The sequence below is a fragment of the Dama dama genome, chromosome 20 (assembly GCF_033118175.1).
Source record: "Dama dama isolate Ldn47 chromosome 20, ASM3311817v1, whole genome shotgun sequence".
NCBI lineage: Eukaryota > Metazoa > Chordata > Mammalia > Artiodactyla > Cervidae > Dama > Dama dama.
The window spans coordinates 18,979,168-19,001,176 of record NC_083700.1 but is presented as its reverse complement, the minus strand read 5'-3'; the positions used below and the strand labels follow the sequence as shown (position 1 = coordinate 19,001,176).

Genomic DNA, 22,009 nt, shown 5'->3' with positions numbered 1-22,009 from the left:
ATGTGGCTGTGAAGCATTAACTATTCAAGCCTGCATTTCTACAAATGCTTTAAAAAGTCCCACTAGATCCTCTAATTTACCCACACTGTTGTTTCTGTTTGGACAAGCATATTCACTGGCTTGGTGTTGACACTCTTTCTATGCTTCAGAGAAGTTTGCTTTCTTCACCAGTGCTTTATGCCTTAAGGAAACTGACCCCTATAGAGTCACATTGTTAGGGGAAACACACAGTGATTGGCCAAAGATTTGGCTTGTCCAAAGAGAAACAACAGTGTGGGTAAATTAGAGGGTCTAGTGGCTGATGCCAAAGAGGCTTTTGTTAGGGTGATTAGGACAGAGCAAAAGAGAGTCCACCAGGGAAGGGAGTCAGGAAATGAGAAAGGAATTTCTTCTAGAACCAAAGTCAATAATCAGTTTAGGACATGAGGAAGACCCAGATTCATGTAGAGGAGCAGGAAGCAGTTTCTCTGGAAATAAGAATCCCAGGGAGAACAACAGGATCTGGGCAAAGATTCCTGTGTCAAGGGCTCTGAGAGGTGGTTTTAGGAAAGGGAGGGACCTGGACAAGCCTGAGAGGAGACTTAATGTGAGACCAGAGACTAGAGCTTAGATGTGAGAGTGACACTGACCCCACCTTAGAGGGTCATGGCTGGTCAGACAGTAGCTGAGAGGGAAGGGCATGGGTGGGGAAGGAAGCAGGGCAAGAGCATGACGAACCCTCACCTCTTCAACTCGCACTGTTAAGCTTGTCATAAGACAGTGAATCATTTCTAAGAAGCCACCTTCTTATGATTGTTCAAGCAGTTCATGGGATTCCCAGGTGGCACTAGTGGTAAAGAACCTGCCTGCCAATGCAGGAGATGCAAGAGATGCAGTTTCGATCTCTGGGTCAGGAAGATCCCCTGGAGGAGGGAATGGCAACCCATTCCAGTGTTCTTGCCAAGAGAATCTCCATGGACAGTGGAGCCTGGCAGGCTACAGTCCATAGGGCTGCAAAGAGTAGGACACAAGTGAAGCGACTTAGCATGCACGCAAGCAGTTCATGTATATCTTTCTAAAATAATGCTTTCTTTTCTTTCTCTCTCTCTCCCCTTCCTTCCTTCTTTCTTCATATCTCCCTTTCTTCTTTCCCTCTTTCCTTCAATCTTTCCTTCCTCACTCTCTTCTATGAACCTATGCATCTATCAAGGAAAACAATAATTGCACATTGACTGATCATCTACCAGACAATGGATGAGGCTAAAGTGTAATTAGAGCTTCTGAGAACTAATGAAAGGAGATCCCACTGGTGGCTGTGCCTGGGACTCAGGTCAATGTGAGATAAGAGAGGTAAAGCAGTGGGAAGGGAGGAGCCATCCACATACCTGAATTTTAAGAATGTTTGAATTTCCTAAGGGCCACACCTAGTAAGAGATTGTGCATTGAGGTCAACCTTGGATTAGTGACCTCTATTTCACCTTAACCTGATCAGAGGATGTGGTTGGTTCATGAACTCAAAGAATCAGTCTTTCTTATTCTTTGTTGCCCACAGAGAAGAGAGATCCCATGAGAAGCAGGGTCTTAGGGCTGTTGCAACATGCTGGACAGATCCAGTCTTAACTGTCTATCCCCAATGACATGCACAGCGTGGTCAATGTGGCATCTTAAGGCCCTTCAGAGGGAAGCATTTCCAAAGAATACATTTTAACTTGTCCTTTCCTTTCCCAGGTTCAGGTCTACTAAGAAATGGAATATCAGATGCTTCACTTATTACTACCATTCCCATGGCCTCCCAGGAGATGCAGTAGTGCCTATTGTTCATCTCCACATTCACTTAGGAAATTAAAATGATCAACAAAATTAATATGAGCTAAATATTAGGGTCCTGTTAAACAGGCATGGTTATTTCTGGTCCCAGGAGCCTGGAACTTCTCTCTGATTTAACTTATCACCACCCAAGAACCCTGTTTCCCATAGCAACCATACTACAAAGTGTAGACAATGAGAACAGACCTGTCAAATAAAGTTGACATCACTGTCAAACAATAAGTGCCCCACAAAATGTTAAGCCAGAGATTTTCACTACTAAAGCTGGAATGAAGACAGGTTAGCACCCCCAAATCCCACTTCCTTAAGGCAAGGCTCATATTCTATATAAAATGCCAGCTGGCCAGAGATTTCTCACCAGACCCAGAAGACCAGACAACTCAAACGTTTCTTCACTTCAGGTGAGACTCCTCATATGGCTTTTCTTAATATTTGCCCAATGATATTGTATTTTGATTAAGATCTCTTTGCCATGCTGTGATATATTTATTTTAAATGCAAAGTAATTTATGTTTAAGTTGACTATAGTTCTTCATGACTTCTCACTTAGATTACAGCTGTGGAATTTGGGGTCAGAAAGGGGGAATAGTTTCTGTTGACCATCTGTTCAGTTGGCAGGAGGGTATAGACTACAGCTCATGTTCAGGGCAATTTTAGTGACATTTTAATATTCTCTCATTAATTTTTAGACTCTGAAAAATCGAGGGCACTGCATTGGCAATTTGGATGTACAAAAGACACATTTTTCTTTACTCCTTGAACCTATGATCCATCAGAGAATGTAATACATAGGAGTAATTTACAAAAAAATACTGCACATAGAATAGAGAGGATGAGGCAGGTATTGTGCTGAGTCAGAATGAGAAAGATGATTTGGGATCTGGGAGGAGAGCCATGAGCAGTGAGCGTGTATGGACAAGTAGCAGCAGAATGGAAAGATTTCCAGAAACATGCACCAAGAAGACAATGTGAACAGAGGCTCATAGACGGAGTTGTGTGGGCTTATGGATTGTCCTATGAGAACTGAAGCACCCTATGTGAGGGATATGAGAGGGTAGACTCTAGATTTTGAACTTTACCACTTTTTCAATTGATTGTAAACTGGGGGCTTCAATCAACCCTAGGAACCTGAAGTTATGTGGCTAATGTAGGTTTTCAGAAAAAACACAGGAAGAAAGGAAGCAAAGAGAAAGGCTCCACTCCCATGGGAGCAAAATAAACCACCTTTAAACTTCTTCTCTTGAAAGTGTGTAGGAATCCCCAAAATTTCCTTTGATTCTCAAACTCAAGGAAACAAGAATAAAGAGAAGAGAAGTTCTTGTTTCTTAAGGGGCTTGAAATTAAGATATTTGTCATTAGACTTGGCTTCCTCCTTGTTTTACTAAACTACTGAATGAGCTTTTCTGTCTCCAGGTCCAGCCTTCTTTGAAGCATGAGTTCCTACCAGCAGAAACAGCCCTTCACCCCACCCCCCGAGCCTGAGCAGCAGCAGGTGAAACAGCCCTGCCAGCATCCACCTCCACCTCAGGAACCATTTGTTCCCATAGTTGAGGAGCCATGCCTTCCAAAGGTTCCACAACTGGACAACACCAAGGTTCCTGAGCAAGGCTATTCCACACTTCCGGAGCCATGTCCCATCAAAGTTACAGAGCCAGTCTACGCCAACGTCCCTCAGCCTGGAAATACCAAGGTGCCTGAGTCATACCCCGCAGTGGTCATTCCAGGCCCAAACCAGCAGAAGGGCAACCAGAAGTAACATGGTCCACAGCTATGCCCTTGAGGAACCAACCTCCAAATATTGAACACCTTCCTCCCTTTTGTTTCTCTTTCTTCATTGTGTATATCTTGCAATGAGTATTTTATCTCCCTGAGTCACAGCCTCTCTTATTTGCATCCTAAAAATATGTGCTGTGAAGTTTTCCTTACTCTGAACAGTCCTCTGAGGTCTGAGTTCTGCAGAAGGCCTTAGCAGCTTTACTGGATCTCAGTTTCTTGGGGTTCATCTGATGGGAGAACCTGGATTTGCAGAAATACCTCTTTCCCTTTCTACCTCTATTAAAACACTTTTAAGCGCACTCCTGGATGTTGGTGTCATTGGCTGACTGTGCCCCATTCTTTGCTCTCCCATAATGAATAGGATTTGCAGTTAGAGAGGAGTTAGTATAGATGACACCTGTCTAATTCTGGTACCCTGGGCTTCTATAGGGGTGTGTGTGTATGTGTGTGTGTGTGTGATTACATTTAGGGGGAATCCTTGGAATGGCAATAGCTCTTGTGTAATAGAGGTCAGAGCCTGTCATTCAGGCAGCCATAGCTGGAATAGATCTCTTCTCTGGCAGTGGACTGAGTTCTGCTTGTTCCAAGCCACCTCCAAGCCTGTGTGCACTGCCTCCAAGATTCCAGTTTATTCCAAAAAACATCACTCCTAAATGTGTGTCCTCTGCTGTTTTGCAAGTAGGATCATTAGTACTATTCTAGATTCCTTACATATGCGTTAATATGATATTTGTCTTTCACAGTGGGGGACGGAGAGGGTGGGATAATATGAGAGAATAGCATTGAAACATATGCATTACCATATGCAAAATAGATAGCCAGTGGGAGTTCAATATATGATGCAGGGAACTCAAAGCCAGTGCTCTCTGACCACCTAGACCAGTGGGATGGGGGGAAGTGAGAGAGGGGTTCAAGAGGGAGGGGACATATGTATACCTAATGTGGATTCATGTTGATGTATGGCAAAAACCATCACAATATTGTAAAGTAATCATCCTGTAAAGTAAAAATAAAAAATTTTTAAAAACATCATCCCTACATTCTTGAACCTGATATTCTGGTTTTCTTCACTAATTTTTACTTTACAGATACCCACACAAGGAGGCATTTGATTATAAGCAGCTACATCCTCATATGATCTGACACATGGGCCTCATGTAATTAACCTTCTATTCAAATCCTTCTTCGTCCGCCCCCTTCTAACTATAAATAACAGTAATGATCAGAGGGGTTCTAGTTTCTTGAAGTGATTCTTCTATTTTGATACACTCTGTAAAGGCTTTCTGACTCATAGTCTGTTTTTAAATTTTTATTGGAGTATAGATGATTTGCAATCTTGTGTTATTTTCAGGTATACAACAAAGTGAATCATATAACGCATGTGTGTGTGTGTGTGTGTGTGTGTGTGTGTACACTCTTTTTATAGATTCTTTTCCCATATAGGCCATTACAGAGAATACTGAGTATGTTTCCCTGTGCTATACACTAGGTCCTTTTCAATTATTTATTTTATATATAGAATGGACTTAGGGACACAACAAGGAAAGGAGAAGGTGGGGTTAATCGAGAGAGTAGCCCTGACATTGGAGAAGGCAATGGCACCCCACTCCAGGACTCTTGCCTGGAAAATCCCATGGATAGAGGAGCCTGGTGGGTTGCAGTCCATGGGGTCGCCAAGAGTCGGACTGAGCGACTTCACTTTCACTTTTCACTTTCATGCACTGGAGAAGGAAAAGGCAACCCACTCCAGTGTTCTTGTCTGGAGAATCCCAGGGACGGCGGAGCCTGGGATTGCCGTCTATGGGGTCACACAGAGTTGGACATGACTGAAACAACTTAGCAGCAGCAGAAGCAGCACTGACATATGTACAATGCGTAAAATAGGTAACCAGCGGGGAGCTGGTGTATAACACAGGGTGCTCAGCCCAGTGCTCTGTGACAACCTAGAGGGATAGGATGGAGGGTGGGTGGTGGCAGGGAGGCTCAAGAGGGAGGGGATACATGTATACTTAAGACTGATTCAGCAGAAACTAATGTAACATAGTAAAGCAATTATCCTCCACTTAAAAATAATTTTAAAAAAAAGTAATGTGTATATGTGAATTCCAATCTCCCAATTTAACCCACTCCCCTCCTTACTCCCAGGTAACCATAGTTTGTTTTCTACTTCTGTTTTGCAAACAAGTTCATTTGTACCCTTTTTTCGGATTCCACATATAAACAATATTATATGATATTTGTCTTTTTTTTGGTCAGACTTCCTTCACTCAGTATGAAAATCTCTAGGTCCATTCATGTTGTTGCAAATGACATTATTTAATTCTTTTTATGCTGAGTAATATTCCACTGTATATATGTACCACATCTTCTTTATCCATTCCTCTGTTGATGGACATTTAGGTTGTTTCTATGTCTTGGCTATAGTAAATGGTGCTGCAATGAACTTTGGCATGCATGTATCATTTCAATTTATAGTTTTTTCCAAGTATATGCACAAGGAATGAGACTGCTAAGTCATATTGTGTTTCCATTTTTAGTTTTTTTTAAGGAACCTCTATACCATTCTCCATAGTGGCTGTACCAATTTACATCCCCACAAACAGTGCAAGAGGGTTCCCTTCTCTCTACACCCTGTCCAGCATTTATTGTTTGTAGATTTTCTTATGATGGCTGATTTGACCAGTGTGAGATGATAGCTTTTGTAACTTTGTATCATTGTAGCTTTGATCTGCATTTCTTTAAAAATTAGTGATGTTGAACATCTTTTCATGCTTTTGGCCTTTCATCTTTTCATCTTTTGGCCACCTGTATGTCTCTTTTTTTTGGGGGGGGGATATCTATTCGGATCTTCCACCTAATATTTTATTAGGTTGTTTACTATTTTGATACTGAGTTCAACGAGCTGTTTGTATGTTTTGGAAATTAATGCCATGTTGGTTGCCTCATTTGCAAATATTTTCTCCCATTCTGAGAGTTGTCTTTTCATTTTGTTTATGGTTTCCTTTGCTGAGCAAAGGCTTTTAAGTATATCCCATATGTTTATTTTTCTTTTTATTTCATTACTCTAAGAAGCGAGACAAAAAAGACCTTGTTGTGATTTATTCTGTCACATATTCTTGACACATATACATTCCAGAGTCTACAAGGTGATCTTGAACTGTCCTTTTTGTATTTCCTTCTCCTGATGCTTCCAAAAGTTTTGGAAGGGTGATGATTTTGGCATGCTACTTTGTTTGCTGATTCATCTCACTAACTACTCATAAAATTCCACCATGGCCGATGCTACTTGAACAATGGCCATTTGGATTTCATTTTCCATTAGGTCTGAAGCTTTATGAATGAGTTCAGAGAATTAGGGACACTTCTTTTATAATGATATCCAAGGCCAAATTTGGAGTATACAGGGGTTTGTAACATTTTCTGGAAGCAGCAGCATGCTTCAGGCCTGATTGCCCACAGATTCTGTTTATTCCAGAAGAAGCATTTGGTCCAATGTCTTAGGTGAATTATGCCTTTACCCATTTGGCAAAATTTGGCTTTAGAGTGAATGCAGCTGCATTGTGTAGTGTTTGCACTAGTCCTCTGTATAAATGAGAATGGACAGAGGGGAAAATACTTGCTACACTGGTATTTATTTCTCTTTGAAGTCTAGACCAGCACAGTGGCTAGACCTAATGCTCCTTCCAAAGTTGGAAAAGTTTAGGTTCAAATCAGTGACAAATGGAGAGAAGAAGATATAGTAGCTGAGGACAAAAGAATGAATAAATGAATTGTGCACAGAGGGAAATCCAACATTACCTCGGTTCTTTTAATGCAGCTGGAAGCAAAAAATAATATTGTTTCTTAGCCCAATTACACCAGATAGCCCATGTAGTCAAAGCTCTGGTTTTTCCAGAGTCATGTATGATGTCAGAGTTGGACCATAAAAAAAGCTGAGTGCCAAATAATTGATGCTTTTGAATTGTGGTACTAGAAAAGACTTTTGAGAGTCCCTTGGACTGCAAGGAGACTAAACCAGTCAATCCTAAGGAAATAAACCCTGACTATACATTGGAAGGACTGTTATTGAAGCTTAACTTTGGCACCTGAAGAGCTGACTCATTGGAAAAGATCCTGATGCTGGGAAAGATTGAAGGCAAAAAGAGAATGGGTTAGTAGAGGATGAGACACTTAGATAGCATCACCAACTCAATGGACATGAATTTGATCAAACTCTGGGAGATAGTGGAGGACAGAGGAGACTGACATGCTACAGTCTATGGGGTTGCAAAATCAGACACGACTTAGTGACTAAACAGCAACAACAAGCAGATGCCAAAGAAGGTGAAGTTGTAGGTTGACTGAGACCACCCCTGCTTTTGGAATCTTATAAGGTTAAACAGAATTTTTAAAATCTGAGTGACATCATCTGGAAGACCTTTTGATTGTACAATATGATGAGGAACTGTACCAATTGTTAATGACTGAGCAGAACTGTAGTAAAAGAACAGAAAATTTTAACCCATCTTCCAGGATACATCTACTCTAAAAATATTATTTGGGGTGGAATTTCTGGGAAATACTCCCTATAGGGCAACCTAATAATGTGACATATGACTTCCTGCAGACAGATCACTATGTCACTTTAAACCCTGATGGTTGAATGGAAGAAAGGTCTGGAGTTTTAGATGGCAAAATGCAGCAGTTGGTTGGCTGAAAAAAATGTAGTCATACAATTATCACCCTTTCTTTTGTTATGGATGGAAAACTAAGAAACAGTTTTTTTAAAGATGGGTTTTTGATGAGATTAAATAAGTAGGCGTATTGTGGCGAATCAAATTACCCTGAGGATTGGACCACTGAGATGAGAGAGCCTATGGAAGTCCTCAGGGCATAGTCAGATGAAATCACAGGTAGGTGTGTCTACTACTGTCTAACCCTACTAGATGGGTCCCCATATATTGAGTACAAAACATGTATTCTAACTGCATTCAGATAATGAGTACATCAGTTCAGTTCAGTTCAGTCGTTCAGTCGTGTCCGACTCTTTGTGACCCCATGAATCGCGGCGTGCCAGGCCTCCCTGTCCATCACCAACTCCCGGAGTCTATCCAAACCCATGTCCATCGAGTTGGTGATGCCATCCAGCCATCTCATCCTCTGTCATCCCCTTCTCTTCCTGCCCCCAATCCCTCCCAGCATTAGGTTCTTTTCCAATGAGTCAACTCTTCACATGAGATGGCCAAAGTATTGGAGTTTCAGCTTCAACACCATTCCTTCCAATGAACACCCAGGACTGATCTCCTTTAGGATGGACTGGTTGGATAGTGGCAACTGTAATAGTTTACATGAACCATCTGGTGATGATACTGCTTATAGACACTAATCCTGAAGGTGCTATAGTGATGACTCTGTCCCTAGATGGTCCTGGCCAATGGTAATCATGGTCAAAATCTCTTCCTTACTGACAGGAGAGATGACAGTTCAGGGAACCTAACCTGTCTAACTGATATGATGAGGGGTTCATTCAGTAATACTTTATTTACTGGAGCATAGCTGGTGATTTTGTCACAGGTTTCAAATATCTCCTCTTCCTCTTCCTTGTTATTCTCCTATTCTTCCTACTTTTCCATTTATCAAACCACATTCTTTAAAAACTCCTGATCAAGACAAGGAAAGAGGATCTAGGAACATCACTTTAAACATTTAATTGGCAACAATTAGTCAGCAGTTTAAAAAGATATGAAAGTTCTACAAGTATACTATCAAGGATGAAACAGATCACCAGCCCAGGTTGGATGCATGAGACAAGTGCTCAGGGCTGGTGCACTGGGAAGACCCAGAGGGATGGGATGGGGAGGGAGGTGGGAGGGGGGATTGGGATTGGGAACACATGTAAATCCATGGCTGATTCACGTCAATGTATGGCAAAAATCACTACAATATTGTAAAGTAATTAGCCTCCAACTAATAAAAATAAATGAAAAAAATAAAGAATAAAAAGATATGAAAGTTCTATTCATTAATGCATTGACAACATGTCAATGCACCAAGCTGGACAGTTAAGAGGTGTACATTGGGGAGCAAAGTGTAATATGGGTCTGGAAAATCTGTAAAAGGGGCCTGGAAGGTTGAAGGAGAAAGTAGAGAATAAGCATTAAATATTTTTTAAAAAGATAAATGTCTTTTAAAGTCCTAAAACATGTTTGGAAAGAGTAGAAGAAGGCAAATATATCAGATTAGTCCTAAGTTTATATGCCACCTAGATTTCTATGCCAACTAAATTTCAGAACTTTCTTCTCTCATCCTTTCTTCCCTCCCACACCTACTCTCAACCACTTATATGTGACAGTGTGAGTCTTAAATGGTATCTTAGATTTCTTTTTGGTTTCATGAAATTTAAATCTGATATTTCATTGTGAAATAAAAAGATTTATTTCCTGATAAAAGAATTTTAAGTACATGAGAGCAGTCTAAGGAAATGTTGGGGGTGAGGAGAGATGAGTTATCCTGATTTCATTAGAAATGTGTTTCCACATTCTACAGCAACATGAACTTTTGTGGTGGCTCAAATGGTAAAGAAACTGCCTGAAAAACCCAGTTTGATCCCTGGGTCAGGAAGGCCCCCTGGAGAAGGGAATGGCTCAGTTCAGTCCCTCAGTTGTGTCTGACTATTTGTGACCACATGGACTGCAGCAAGCTAGGCTTTCCTGTCCATCACCAGCTCACGGAGCTTGCTCAAACTCTTGTCCATAGAGTTGGTGATGCCATTCAACCATCTCATTCTCTGTTGTCCCCTTCTCCTCCTCCCTTCAATCTTTCCCAGCACTAGGGTCTTTTCCAGTGAGTCAGTGGACTCTCAAGAATCTTCTCCAACAACACGGGTCAAAAGCATCAATTCTTTGGTGCTCAGTTTTCTTTTTATAGTCCAACTCTCACATCCATACATGAACACTGGAAGAACCATAGCTTTGACTAGATGGACCTTTTTCAGTAAAATGACATCTCTGCACTTCAGTATGCTCTCGAGATTGGTCATAGCTTTTCTTCCAAGGAGCAAGTGTCTCTTAATTTCATGGCTGCAGTCACCATCTGCAGTGATTTTGGAGCCACCAAAAATAAAGTCTCTCACTGTTTCCATTGTTTCCCCATCTATTAGCCATGAAGTGATGGGACCAGATGCCTTGATCTTCATTTTTTGAATGTTGAGTTTAAAGCCAACATCTTCACTCACCTCTTTCACTTTCATCAAGAGGCTCTTTAGTTCTTCTTTGCTTTCTTCCATAAGGGTGGTGCCATCTGTGTATCTGAGGACATTGATATTTCTCCCAGCAATTTTGATTCCAGCTTGTGCTTCATCCAGCCAGGCATTTCATATGATGTACTCTGCATATAAGTTAAATAATCAGGGTGACAATATACAGCCTTGACGTACTCCTTTTCCTAGTTGAAACCAGTTTGTTGTTCCATGTCCAGTTCTAACTGTTCTAACCAGTTCCAACTGCTAAGCTCCGTCATTTCTGATTCTTTGTGACCCCATGAACTGCAGCACACCAGGCTTCCCTGTCCATCACCAACTCCCAGAACTTGCTCAAACTCATGTCCACCGAGTCAGTGATGCCATCCAACCAGCTCATCCTCTGCTGCCCCCTTCTCCTCTTGCCTTCAGTCTTTCCCAGCATCAGGGTTTTTTTTTTCCCAATGCATCACTTCTTTGCATCAGGTGGCCAAAATGTTGGAACTTCAGCTTCAGCGTCAGTCCTTCCAATGAATATTCCAGACTGATTTCCTGTGGGATTGACTGGTATGATCTCCTTACAGTCCAAGGGACTCTTAAGAGTCTTCTCTAGTACCACAATTTAAAAGCATCAGTTATTCAGTGCTCAGCTTTTTTTATGGTCCCACTCTCATATCCATACATGACTATTGGAAAAACCATAGCTTTGACTAAATGGGCCTTTGTTGGTAAAATAATATCTCTGCTTTTTAATATGCCGTCTAGGTTGGTCATAGCTTTCCTTCCAAGGAGCAAGTGTCTTCTAATTTCATGGCTACACTCACCATCTGCAGTGATTTCAGAGCCCAAGAAAATAAAGTCTGTCACTGTTTCCATTGTTTCCCCATCTATTTGCCATGAAGCGATGGGACCAGATGCCATGATCTTCGTTTTTTTGAATGTTGAGTTTTAAGCCAACTTTTTCACTCTCCTCTTTCATAAAGAGGCTTTTTAGTTTCTTTTTGCTTTCTGCCATAAGGGTGGTGTCATCTGCATATCTGAGGTTACTGATATTTCTCCCGGCAATTTTGATTCCAGCTTGTGCTTCATCCACCCAGGCATTTTACAGGATGGACTCTGCATAAAAGTTAAATAACTAGGGTGACAATATACAACCTTGACATACACCTTTTCCAATTTAGAACCAGTCTGTTGTTCCATGTCCAGTTCTAACTGTTGCTTCTTAACCTGCATGCAGATTTCTCAGGAGGCAGGTAAGGTGGTCTGGTATTCCCATCTCTTGAAGAGTTTTCCACATTTTATTGTGATCCACACAGTCAAAGGCTTTGGCATAGTCAATAAAGCAGAAGTAGATGGTTTTCTGGAACTCTCTTGTTTTTTCTATGATCCAACAGATGTTGGCAATTTGGTTTCTGGTTCCTCTGACTTTTCTAAATCAAACTTGAACATCTGGAAGTTCTCAGTTTACTTACTATTGAAATCTTGCTTGGAGAATTTTGAGCATTACTTTGCTAACATGTGAGCTGAGTGCAACTGTGCAGTAGTTTGAACATTTTTTTGGCATTGCCTTTCTTTGGGATTGGAAGGAAAACTGACCTTTTCTAACCCATTTGGACTGTTATCTAAGGCCAAAATCAAAGTTGTACAAGAGTCCATAATATTTGATGAATGCAGCAGCACTCTTCAGTCCTGAGTACCCATATATGTTGTTTGCCCCAGGAGAAATATTTGGTCCAATATCTGAGATGGATTGTGCCTTTACCCATTTGGCAAAATTTTATTTAACAGTGAATGCAGCTGCATTATCTAGTGTCTGAGCTAGTCCTCTGTATGAATGGCAATAGACAGACAGGGAGTCCTTGCTAGACTGGTATTTCTCTTGCAAATCTGGATATGCACAATGGCTGAACCTAATGTCCCTTCCAGACATGGAAAGTTTAGGTTTAAATTTGTGACAAATGGATAGAAGGAGAAATAGTAGCTGAGGACAAAATGATAAATAAATGCATTATGCAAAGAGGGAAATCAACATTACCTTGAGAGAGACTCAGAGCAAAAGAATAAAACTATCTCTTAGCACAATTATGCAAACTGCCAGAGAGAGTGAAGTCATATGTTGGCCTGGCTGAGACCATTCCTGCTTTTGGAAACTTATAAGACCAGATAGAATTTTTTAAAAGTGGAATCCTCTGGGAGACATTGTGATCGTAAAGTATGATGATTAACTGTACCAAGTGTTATTGACTGAGCAGAACTGTAGTAATGTGTCAATAGCTTTTGAGTTTTGTTTTCCAGAGTACATCTATTACAAAATACATTATTTGGATATGCAGGGAAGTTTGTAATTTCCTCTGTTCTGTCTCGCCACAGCAAAAATTTGAAGTGATGGACAGACCAGTCACTTCAGTTCAGTTCAGTCACTCAGTCATGTCCGACTCTTTGTGACCCCATGAACCGCAGCACACCAGGCCTCCCTGTCCATCACCAACTGCTGGAGTCTATACAAACCCATATCCATTGAGTCGGTGATGCTATCCAACCATCTCATCCTCTGTCATCCCCTTCTCCTCCTGCCCTCAATCTTTCTCAGCATCAGGGTCTTTCCCAAAGGTCTTTTCCCGCTCTTCACATCAGATGGCCAAAGTATTGCAGTTTCGGCTTCAACATCAGTCCTTCCAATGAACACCTAGGACTGATCTCCTTTAGGATGGACTGGTTGAATCTCCTTGCAGTCCAAGGGACTCTCAAGAGTCTTCTTCAACACCACAGTTCAAAAGCATCAATTCTTCAGCGCTCAGCTTTCTTCACAGTCCAACTCTCACATCCATACATGACCACTGGAAAAACCATAGCCTTGACTAGGCGGACCTTTGTTGGCAAAGTAATGTCTCTGCTTTTAAATATGCTGTCTAAGTGGGTCATAACTTCCCTTCCAAGGAGTAAGTGTCTTTTAATTTCATGGCTGCAATCACCATCTGCAGTGATTTTGAAGCCCAAGAAAATAAAGTTAGCCTCTGTTTCCATTGTTTCCCCATCTATTTCTCATGAAGTGATGGAACCAGATGCCATGATCTTAGTTTTCTGAATGCTGAGCTTTAAGCCAACTTTTTCACTCTCCTCTTTCACTTTCATCAGGAGGCTCCTTAGTTCTTCTTTGCTTTCTGCCATAAGGGTGGTGACATCTGCGTATCTGAGGTTATTGATATTTCTCCTGGCAATCCTGATTCCAGCTTGTGCTTCCTCCAGCCCAGCATTTCTCATGATGTATTCTGCATATAAGTTAAATAAGTAGTTACAGCTCAGTTTTATTTGGCAAGCAAAGGAAAATACATCCTCCAGGTGTGAGGGCTCAATTTTGTCTCCTCTTTTTATATGTTTTTTCTCCTCCCTCTGAGCCTGCCCTATGTAAATTGGGCTGGCCAGGAAGGCTGTTTGTTTTACCTGAGGTTCTCACTCTGGTCCTTGCACCTCCTTTTGTTTTATTTTCATGGGCTTTTCCCTTCTTTGTTTTTTAGCCACTGCCATTCTGGACTCCTTTTTCCTATTCTAACTAGCTAACAGGTGGAATCTAGGAAACACTCCCTACAGGGCTACTTAATAATGTGGCATATGAATCCCTGTAGGTGGATCAATATGTAACTATAAACCTTGAAGACTGAATGGAAGAAAAATTTTGAGTTATAATGGAGAAAATGTAGCAGTAGGTTGCCTGATGAAATGTAGGGTACAGTTATCACCTTTTTTTTTTTTTTTGCTATAAATGGAAAACCAATAAACAGAATAGATAAGAGTGTGAGGTTTTTTTTTTTTTTTTTTTAGAGTGTGAGTTTTTGATGGGATTAAAGCATTAGGCATATCATGGCGGATCAAATTATCCTGAGGCCCCACCCTGAGATGAGAGAGGCTATGAAAGTCCTTATGGCATACTCAGGGGAAATCACATCAAAATGTGACTACTAGTGTCTCTTCCTACTATATGGGTCCCCATTATTGAGTACAAAATACGTATTCTGACTGCACTCAGGTAATTAGTACACAGTGGCAACTGTAATAGTTTACATGAACCATTTGGTGATGACACTGCTTGTAGACATTAATCCTTAAGGTGCTATAGTGATGGCTCTGTTCCTGGATAGTCATGGTCAGCAGTTATCTTGGTCAACAGCTGTTCCTTTCTGACAGGAGCAGTGACAGTTCAGGAAACCTAACCTGTTTAACCAACATGATGATGGCTTGATTCAGTAATCCTTTATTTGCTGGAGCATAGCTGGTAACTCTGTCACAGGTTTCATGTATCTCCACTTCCTCTTCCTCCTCATCCTCCTATTCTTCCTCCTTTTCCATTTATCAAACCACATTCTTGAAAAGCATCCTGATAATTTGGCCAAGACAAGGAAGGGAGATCTACCAATATTACTTTAATATTTAATTGGCAACAATTCGTCAGCCCTCCTGACCACAGGAAGACTTTGAAAAGATATGAAAGGACTATTCAGTAAATGTATTGACAACATGTCAGTGTACCAATGTTGGAGAGTTAAGAGGTATACATTGGGGAGCAAAGTGTAATATAGCAAGCTGAGGCGTCTGAACAATTGAAGGAGAAGACAGAGAATAAACATTAACATAATTTTTTAATTATTGTCTTTTAGAAGCCTAAAACATCTTGGGAAAGAGTAGAAGAAAGCAAATGTATCAGATCAGCCCTAGGTTCATAATTACCCTAGATTTCAGACCTTTAGTGTTCTGATTCTCTCTCCCCTTACAAACTTGCTTTCAATTATTTGTATGTGATGGTGTGAGTCTTACACAGTATCTTACATTTGTTATTGTTTCACACAATTTAAACCTGAAATTTAATTGGAATACAAAGATTTATTTCCTGATAAAGAATTTTAAGCACTTCATAGCAGTCTAAGGAAGCATAGGGGTGAGGAATAGAGGGTTCCTGAGTTCATTAAAAATGTGTTTCCACATTCTACAATAATATAAACCTAGTATTATAACTTATTTCTAAACTAGACAGGAACCCTCAAAAGCCAAGGCCCACCATAAAAAGCCTGAGTGCCCAAGGGGACATCACAGGAAAGAGGACTGTTCAGCTCTGGGAAAGAACAGAGGACTGTAGAGGCAAAGCATTATTGAGGGCTAAATCTATAAATCTATGAAAGGCAGAACAAGATCTTTGGTCAGAGTTGGAAAACATACTAGGGCACTATTCACAGAATGTTAGTTATTCCCTAAAGGCTCATTATATTTGTCAAAATTATAGATCACATGAATCATGTAATATTAATAGTTTTGCTTTAACTTCAATTCACACCAACTTCTTGAATTTCTAATTTAATTAGCCACAGAAAATCATGTACATGAAGTTACAGATGAAATTGTATATTACAATGCATATATTGTATATATAAAGAAAGAGTGAGAGACACACAGAGAGACAGAGAAAGAGAGAGAAATAACTAAAGTTGGAAAATTCAAACTCTACAGAGCCAAAATCCTACTGAAGGCCAACAGGCAGGGGAATTATCTCTTACCAGGAGAGGGTGAGTCTTGTTCTATTCAGGTCTTCAATGCACTGATGAGAACTACCCACCTTATAGAAGGCAACCTCTTTTATTCAGGCCACTTATTTAAACATTGCATGTGCCTGCTAAGTCACTTCAGTTGTGTCCAACTCTGTGCCACACTGTGGACTGTAGCCTGCCAGGCTCCTCTTATCTCATCCACAAACAGCCTTAAAGAAATGCACAGGATAGTGTTTAGCCAAATATCTGGGCACCCTGTGCCAGTCAGATTCACCCATAAATGAACTATCAAACCTTCCAGCACACTGACAAATTTCATGAAGCAAGCAGAGCAGTAAATAGGATCATTTGATTTATATTCCACTGTGACTGATATGGAAAATCTTTTAACATTTTAAAATGGATTTTTAAATGAATTGAAAGTATATTAAAATTATTATTAATGATTAAGATGTTATGCATGAATGGCAATTAACTACACTGAATGAATTATTAATAAAGTGATTTCAACTTTCATATATAATTAGATGTTTGATTGCCCTTGCTTTCTAGATTAGGTTTTCCAATCATTTCAAAGGGGCAGGAAGCCAGAAATTTTGAACAATTCTCTAAACTTTATTCAAAAGTGGAAGAAATAAAGAGGGGCCACTTGGGAGAAATTATGTAGGAGCAGGTGGTATGTCAAGTTGGGGAGTTATGATCAAAAAGCTTGCTTTCAGTTGTAGATCTAGGGCCTAAGCTACTGGAACATCTGAATTGCTATAGGTGATGTTACACTTGTATTGAGTTCTCTGTGATCCATGGTAAAACAGATTTATAAGGGTCAGAGGAATTTGCTTGATGACTTGTTTTTTATGGAGCGTGGCAGTGAAAGGAAGATTCTACAGGTCACCACCTCACTGAACACATCTAAGTATCATGACCAGAAGGCTACTGAGGTGATCTACAACCCACCCTCAGTGCATTTTATAAGAAGAAAGGAGACTTAGATTAGCAGGCCATGGATCAAGGGGGAAACCATTATAAGAAGAACTTGAGGTAAAGAGAAAGCTGTCACCAGGCAGCCAGGCCCTTTTCACCTCAGTATGTACAACAAAATGGCAACCAGTTCAAGTGGAACAAGATAGGAAGTTTTATAACTCAAGGAAGGTGAAAGATAGAAAAGAGCCATCTTCCTCAAACAAGAAGGGGAGCCTTTGAGTACAAGTTAAAGAATCTGCTAAATCCTCCCACTGCTGAAAATCCCTGAGAGTTAAGGCAGAGGCTCTGTGAGTCATGAGAACATAATCCAGTGAGGAGATCCTGGAGCAGGATGTTTCCTCTTTTCAGAGTCCCTGTCAAGCCACTTATGGATGGATTTGCATTTTGTTTGGGAAATGACTGAACCAGGCCAGTTTTGGCAGCTTCACTTCCCCTGGGTGGGGCAGTAAGCCCCAATAAAAAGGCCCTCTGCTGCACCACCACCATCCTCCTGCTACTCAAGTCCCGATTGATTTTGGAGAAACTGGTAAGTCTGATCCTTCAGTTCTACTTCGTTCTGGGGCTCCCAATGTTGAATTTATGCTGGAGAGAACAAATACACTGTGTCCAAAGTTATGATCATGTATTTAATGCTACTTTATTGATGGTTGATGGGAACCTGAAATTTAAACCTAATGATATATGGTATTTATTAAGTTTCTGGTACAGAGTTCAAATTCTCTTATTGAAATATAAAATAAATATGAAGTTTTTGACATGAAGAAGTAAGGACAAAAGTACTTTTCCTTTTTCTGTATATTTTGGTATCCCTCCACCCTGGTACAGACCCATTTATCTTAGAAGGTGTAGAGTCCTTGTATCCTTCCTGGTGACCCTTTGCTCTACAAAAGTAATCCTGTTTGGACTTCATGAGAGATAATGATGATGGAAATTGCTTGTGAGCTTACACAGAATTTTAGAACTTATGATGGGTTTTCTTAAAGATGCTATTTTCATAAAATCAAAGTAACAACTAAAAATATTGCTTCTTTCAAACAAAAAACAAATTTTGGAATAATTGAATGAGAGAAGGTTTTCTTCTAATTAAAAACTCTTTTAATGAGGGAGAAGTAAGAAATTTGTTAAAAGGAGGAGAAGAAATAAAGCATGTTAGAGACTAGAGAGATTCTCTCTGATGGTATTACATAAGCTCACTTTTCTCCCTGTAGCAGTTTCTTCTTATGAACACTGTCATGTAATTTCTTTCAGATTCTGAGACTCCAGAAAGATGTCTTATCAGCAGCAGCAGTGCAAGCAGCCCTGCCAGCCACCTCCAGTAGTGTGCCCTCCCAAGTGCCCTGAGCCTTGCCCACCTCCAAAGTGTCCTGAGCCTTGCCCACCTCCAAAGTGCCCTGAGCCATGCCCACCTCCAAAGTGCCAGCAGAAATGCCCTCCTGTGCCACCTCCCCAACAATGCCAGCAGAAGTGCCCACCCAAAAGCAAGTAGAAGCATCAGCTTGTATCTGGATCAGGAAAGGATGAGGACAGCTGACTCACCTGGCTCCACAGCTCCACCTTCAACTTCCCTTTAAAGCCTATCACGGTTATAGAAGAAGCTTCTCCATCCTTCAGCCTGCAGTATGCCTGTGGTGATACCTAACAGCCACAGGTTTCCTTCCTGAGGCTGCTGTTCTGCTCTCCTCTGGGAGAACAGCTGAGAGAGCATCACAGAGCTTCAGATGGAAGAGCAGCAGCTTTTCTCCTGGGCACCATCAGAGGATTCTCTCCCTCTCTTGGGTCTGTCTGTCACCTGGGCAGGGGTTTCTACCAGCTGGTCAACTGTTGCTTATCCTCCTCCTCACAAATAAACTACAGTGCCTTTGTGTGTTGTCAAAAAATGTTTTCTTTCTTTTAAAACTATTTTTAGCAATATCATATCATCATCTTGTTTTGTTTCTATCCTTTGATGCCAAGGTTCAAGCTCTCACAATCAGCAGTGTCTAAATTTTGAGTCTTATCAAAGAATCAGTTGAGTTTGGTTCAGTTGTTCAGTCGTGTCCGACTCTTTGCGACCCCATGAATCGCAGCACGCCAGGCCTCCCTGTCCATCACAAACTCCCGGAGTTTACTCAAACACATGTCCATTGAGTCGGTGATGCCATCCAGCCATCTCATCCTCTTTCATCCCCTTCTCCTCCTGCCCCCAGTCCCTCCCAGGATCAGGGTCTTTTCCAATGAATCAACTCTTTGCATGAGGTGGCCAAAGTATTGGAGTTTCAACTTCAGTATCAGTCCTTCCAATGAACACCCAGGACTGATCTGCTTTAGGATGGACTGATTGGATCTCCTTGCAGTCCAAGGGACTCTCAAGAGTCTTCTCCAACACCACAGTTCAAAAGCATCAATTCTTCAGTGCTCAGCTTTTTTCACAGTTCAACTCACACATCCATACATGACCACTGGAAAAATCATAGCCTTGACTAGGCAGACCTTTGTTGGCAAAGTAATGTCTCTGCTTTTTAATATGCTATCTAGGTTGGTCATAACTTCACTTCTACACAATTTCAATTCCATATTATTTGTTTAATTATCACTTGACTGTTTGAGGAGCAAAGCATTTACCTCTCCAGGTTTTCAGTCCCTTTAGTAAAATCTATGGAAAATTTTATTTTCACTGCAAACTTTTGAGGAATCAATATTCAGTGAATGTGTATAATTTAGTTGGCACATGCCAGACTCATAAACAGCACTTGGAAGACAGCAGGTCATCATTGTCTCCATCATCACCACCATCACCAGCCCTGTTACCCTCACCACCATATTTATAGATAATAATTGACTCATCTAGCTCCACAGCTCCACCTTCATCTTCTCTTCAAAGCCTGTCATGAATACAGAAGAAGCTTCTCCATCCTTAAACCTGCAATATGCCTGTGGGGACTCCTGACAGCCAGAGGCTTCCTTCCTGAGGCTGCTACATCACTTGCCTCTGGGAAGACAGCTGAGAAAACTCAGTGCTTCAGAGGAAAGAGCAGCAGCTCTCCTCCTGGGCACCATCAAAAGATCCTCTCCCTGGCTTCTGTGTCTGTCTGTCACCTGGGCAGGGCTTTCTACCAACTTGACAATTGTTACTTCTTCTCCACTTCCTGAATAAACTACAATTCTCTTTTGTGATAGTAAAATTTTTTTTTCTATTAAAACCACGTACAACAATAGCATATTGTATTTGGGTTTATTGCTATCCTTCTTTGATCCTAAAATTCTAGCTACCACAATCAGTGTTATCTGAATTTTGAGTAATATCAGAGATCCTTCTGATCTTCCCTGATGGGTCAGTGGTAAAGAATCCACCCGCCAATGCAAGAGACATGGGTTCGATTCCTACTCCGGGAAGATCCCACGTTCCGTGGAGCAACTAAGCCCATGTGACACAAGTAGTGAGCCTCTGCTCTAGAGCCCAGAAACCGCAACTCCTGTGCCCACAAGCTGCAGCTACTGAAGTCCAAGCACCCTAGAGCCTGTGCTCCACAAGAAGAGAAGTCAGTTCAGTGTGAAGTCTGCACACCACAATGAGATAGCAGCCCAACTCATGGCCACTAGAGCAAAGCCCATGTACCAATGAAGACCCAGCATTGCCAAAATAAATTAATAAATAAATACACTGTTTAAAAAAGAAAGAAAGCTTTTTTAAAAAAAAGATTATTGCTCTATAATTTAAAATCCATGTTAATTATTGCTTGACTAGTTTGAGTAAAAAATTATTTCACTCCTCACAAAAAAAGTCCCTTTACTGAAATGGGGAAAACAGTATTACACTGCAAAATACCTGAGGCATAAACATTACGTTATTGTGTGTACTTTATTTTGCACATGTTGGGGCACATAAATGGCACTGGGAAGACAGCAGGTCATCATTTTCTCCATCACCACCATCACCATCATCACCTCACCACCATGCTTGCTCCAGCAGGGAGGTGAGACAGACGTAACTAGCAGAGCAACCAGGAAGATTCTTACACTCCATTTCCCCTTTATATTCTTGTTGTGCTTTTTCTTTCCTAATTTAACCTCATGTTTAATGTGATACTGAAAATAAAGGACTTTTGGAATATAGTGGAGCATTCTGCATGAAATTACAGTAGCTCTGAAAACATGGGTAGTACAGAAAGATGGGAAACTTCAAGCATCCTTACCAGGTAAAGTTTTGCCGCCTTTCCATGTGTGCTACTTCCTCTTCTTACTCAAACAACTCATTAAACTCAGAGCCTTAAATATTTTTTCACATCTGAAATTCCTTCTCTGTTTTGACACCAACTTTGAAGAACATTGAGGTTTACAATGTTTATTTAGATTTACGAAGTCACTGTAGCTAGGCAACTTTTTTCTAATGTTTAGCTTACTAGTCAAGTAAGCTGTGAAAAAGGATATGTTTTTAACCAAACTATTCTTTATTTTACCTTTTTTTGTATATTGGAGTATAGCTGGTTAACGACGTGTAAATGGCCTAATTTCAATCATTTTTATAGTTGAGTAATATCTGTATGTAGGTCAAAAAACAACAGTTAGAATCAGACATGGAAAAACAGACAGGTTCCAAATTTGGAAAGGAGTATGTCAAGGCTGTATGGTGCTTATTTAACTTCTATGCAGAATATTTCATGCAAAATGCCATGCTGGATGAAGCACAAGCTGGAATCAAAACTGCTTCGAGAAATAT

At 40.7% G+C, this 22,009-nt stretch overlaps 2 protein-coding genes across 2 annotated transcripts; both read left to right on the top strand.

Moving 5' to 3' along the window:
- The first annotated feature begins 3,238 nt into the window (after positions 1–3,238).
- LOC133040136 (cornifin-like) lies at positions 3,239–3,562 on the top strand. The gene has a single exon (XM_061119890.1). It carries the CDS (start codon positions 3,239–3,241, stop codon positions 3,560–3,562), a length of 324 nt encoding a protein of 107 aa, XP_060975873.1.
- Positions 3,563–18,580: 15,018 nt separating this feature from the next.
- LOC133041727 (small proline-rich protein 2E-like) lies at positions 18,581–18,799 on the top strand. Its single transcript, XM_061122708.1, has one exon. It carries the CDS (start codon positions 18,581–18,583, stop codon positions 18,797–18,799), a length of 219 nt encoding a protein of 72 aa, XP_060978691.1.
- The last annotated feature ends 3,210 nt before the right edge of the window (positions 18,800–22,009 follow it).

Coding starts and splice junctions, on each gene's coding strand:
- LOC133040136 (XM_061119890.1), top strand. CDS start 3,239: ATGAGTTCCTACCAGCAGAAACAGCCCTTCACCCCACCCCCCGAGCCT.
- LOC133041727 (XM_061122708.1), top strand. CDS start 18,581: ATGTCTTATCAGCAGCAGCAGTGCAAGCAGCCCTGCCAGCCACCTCCA.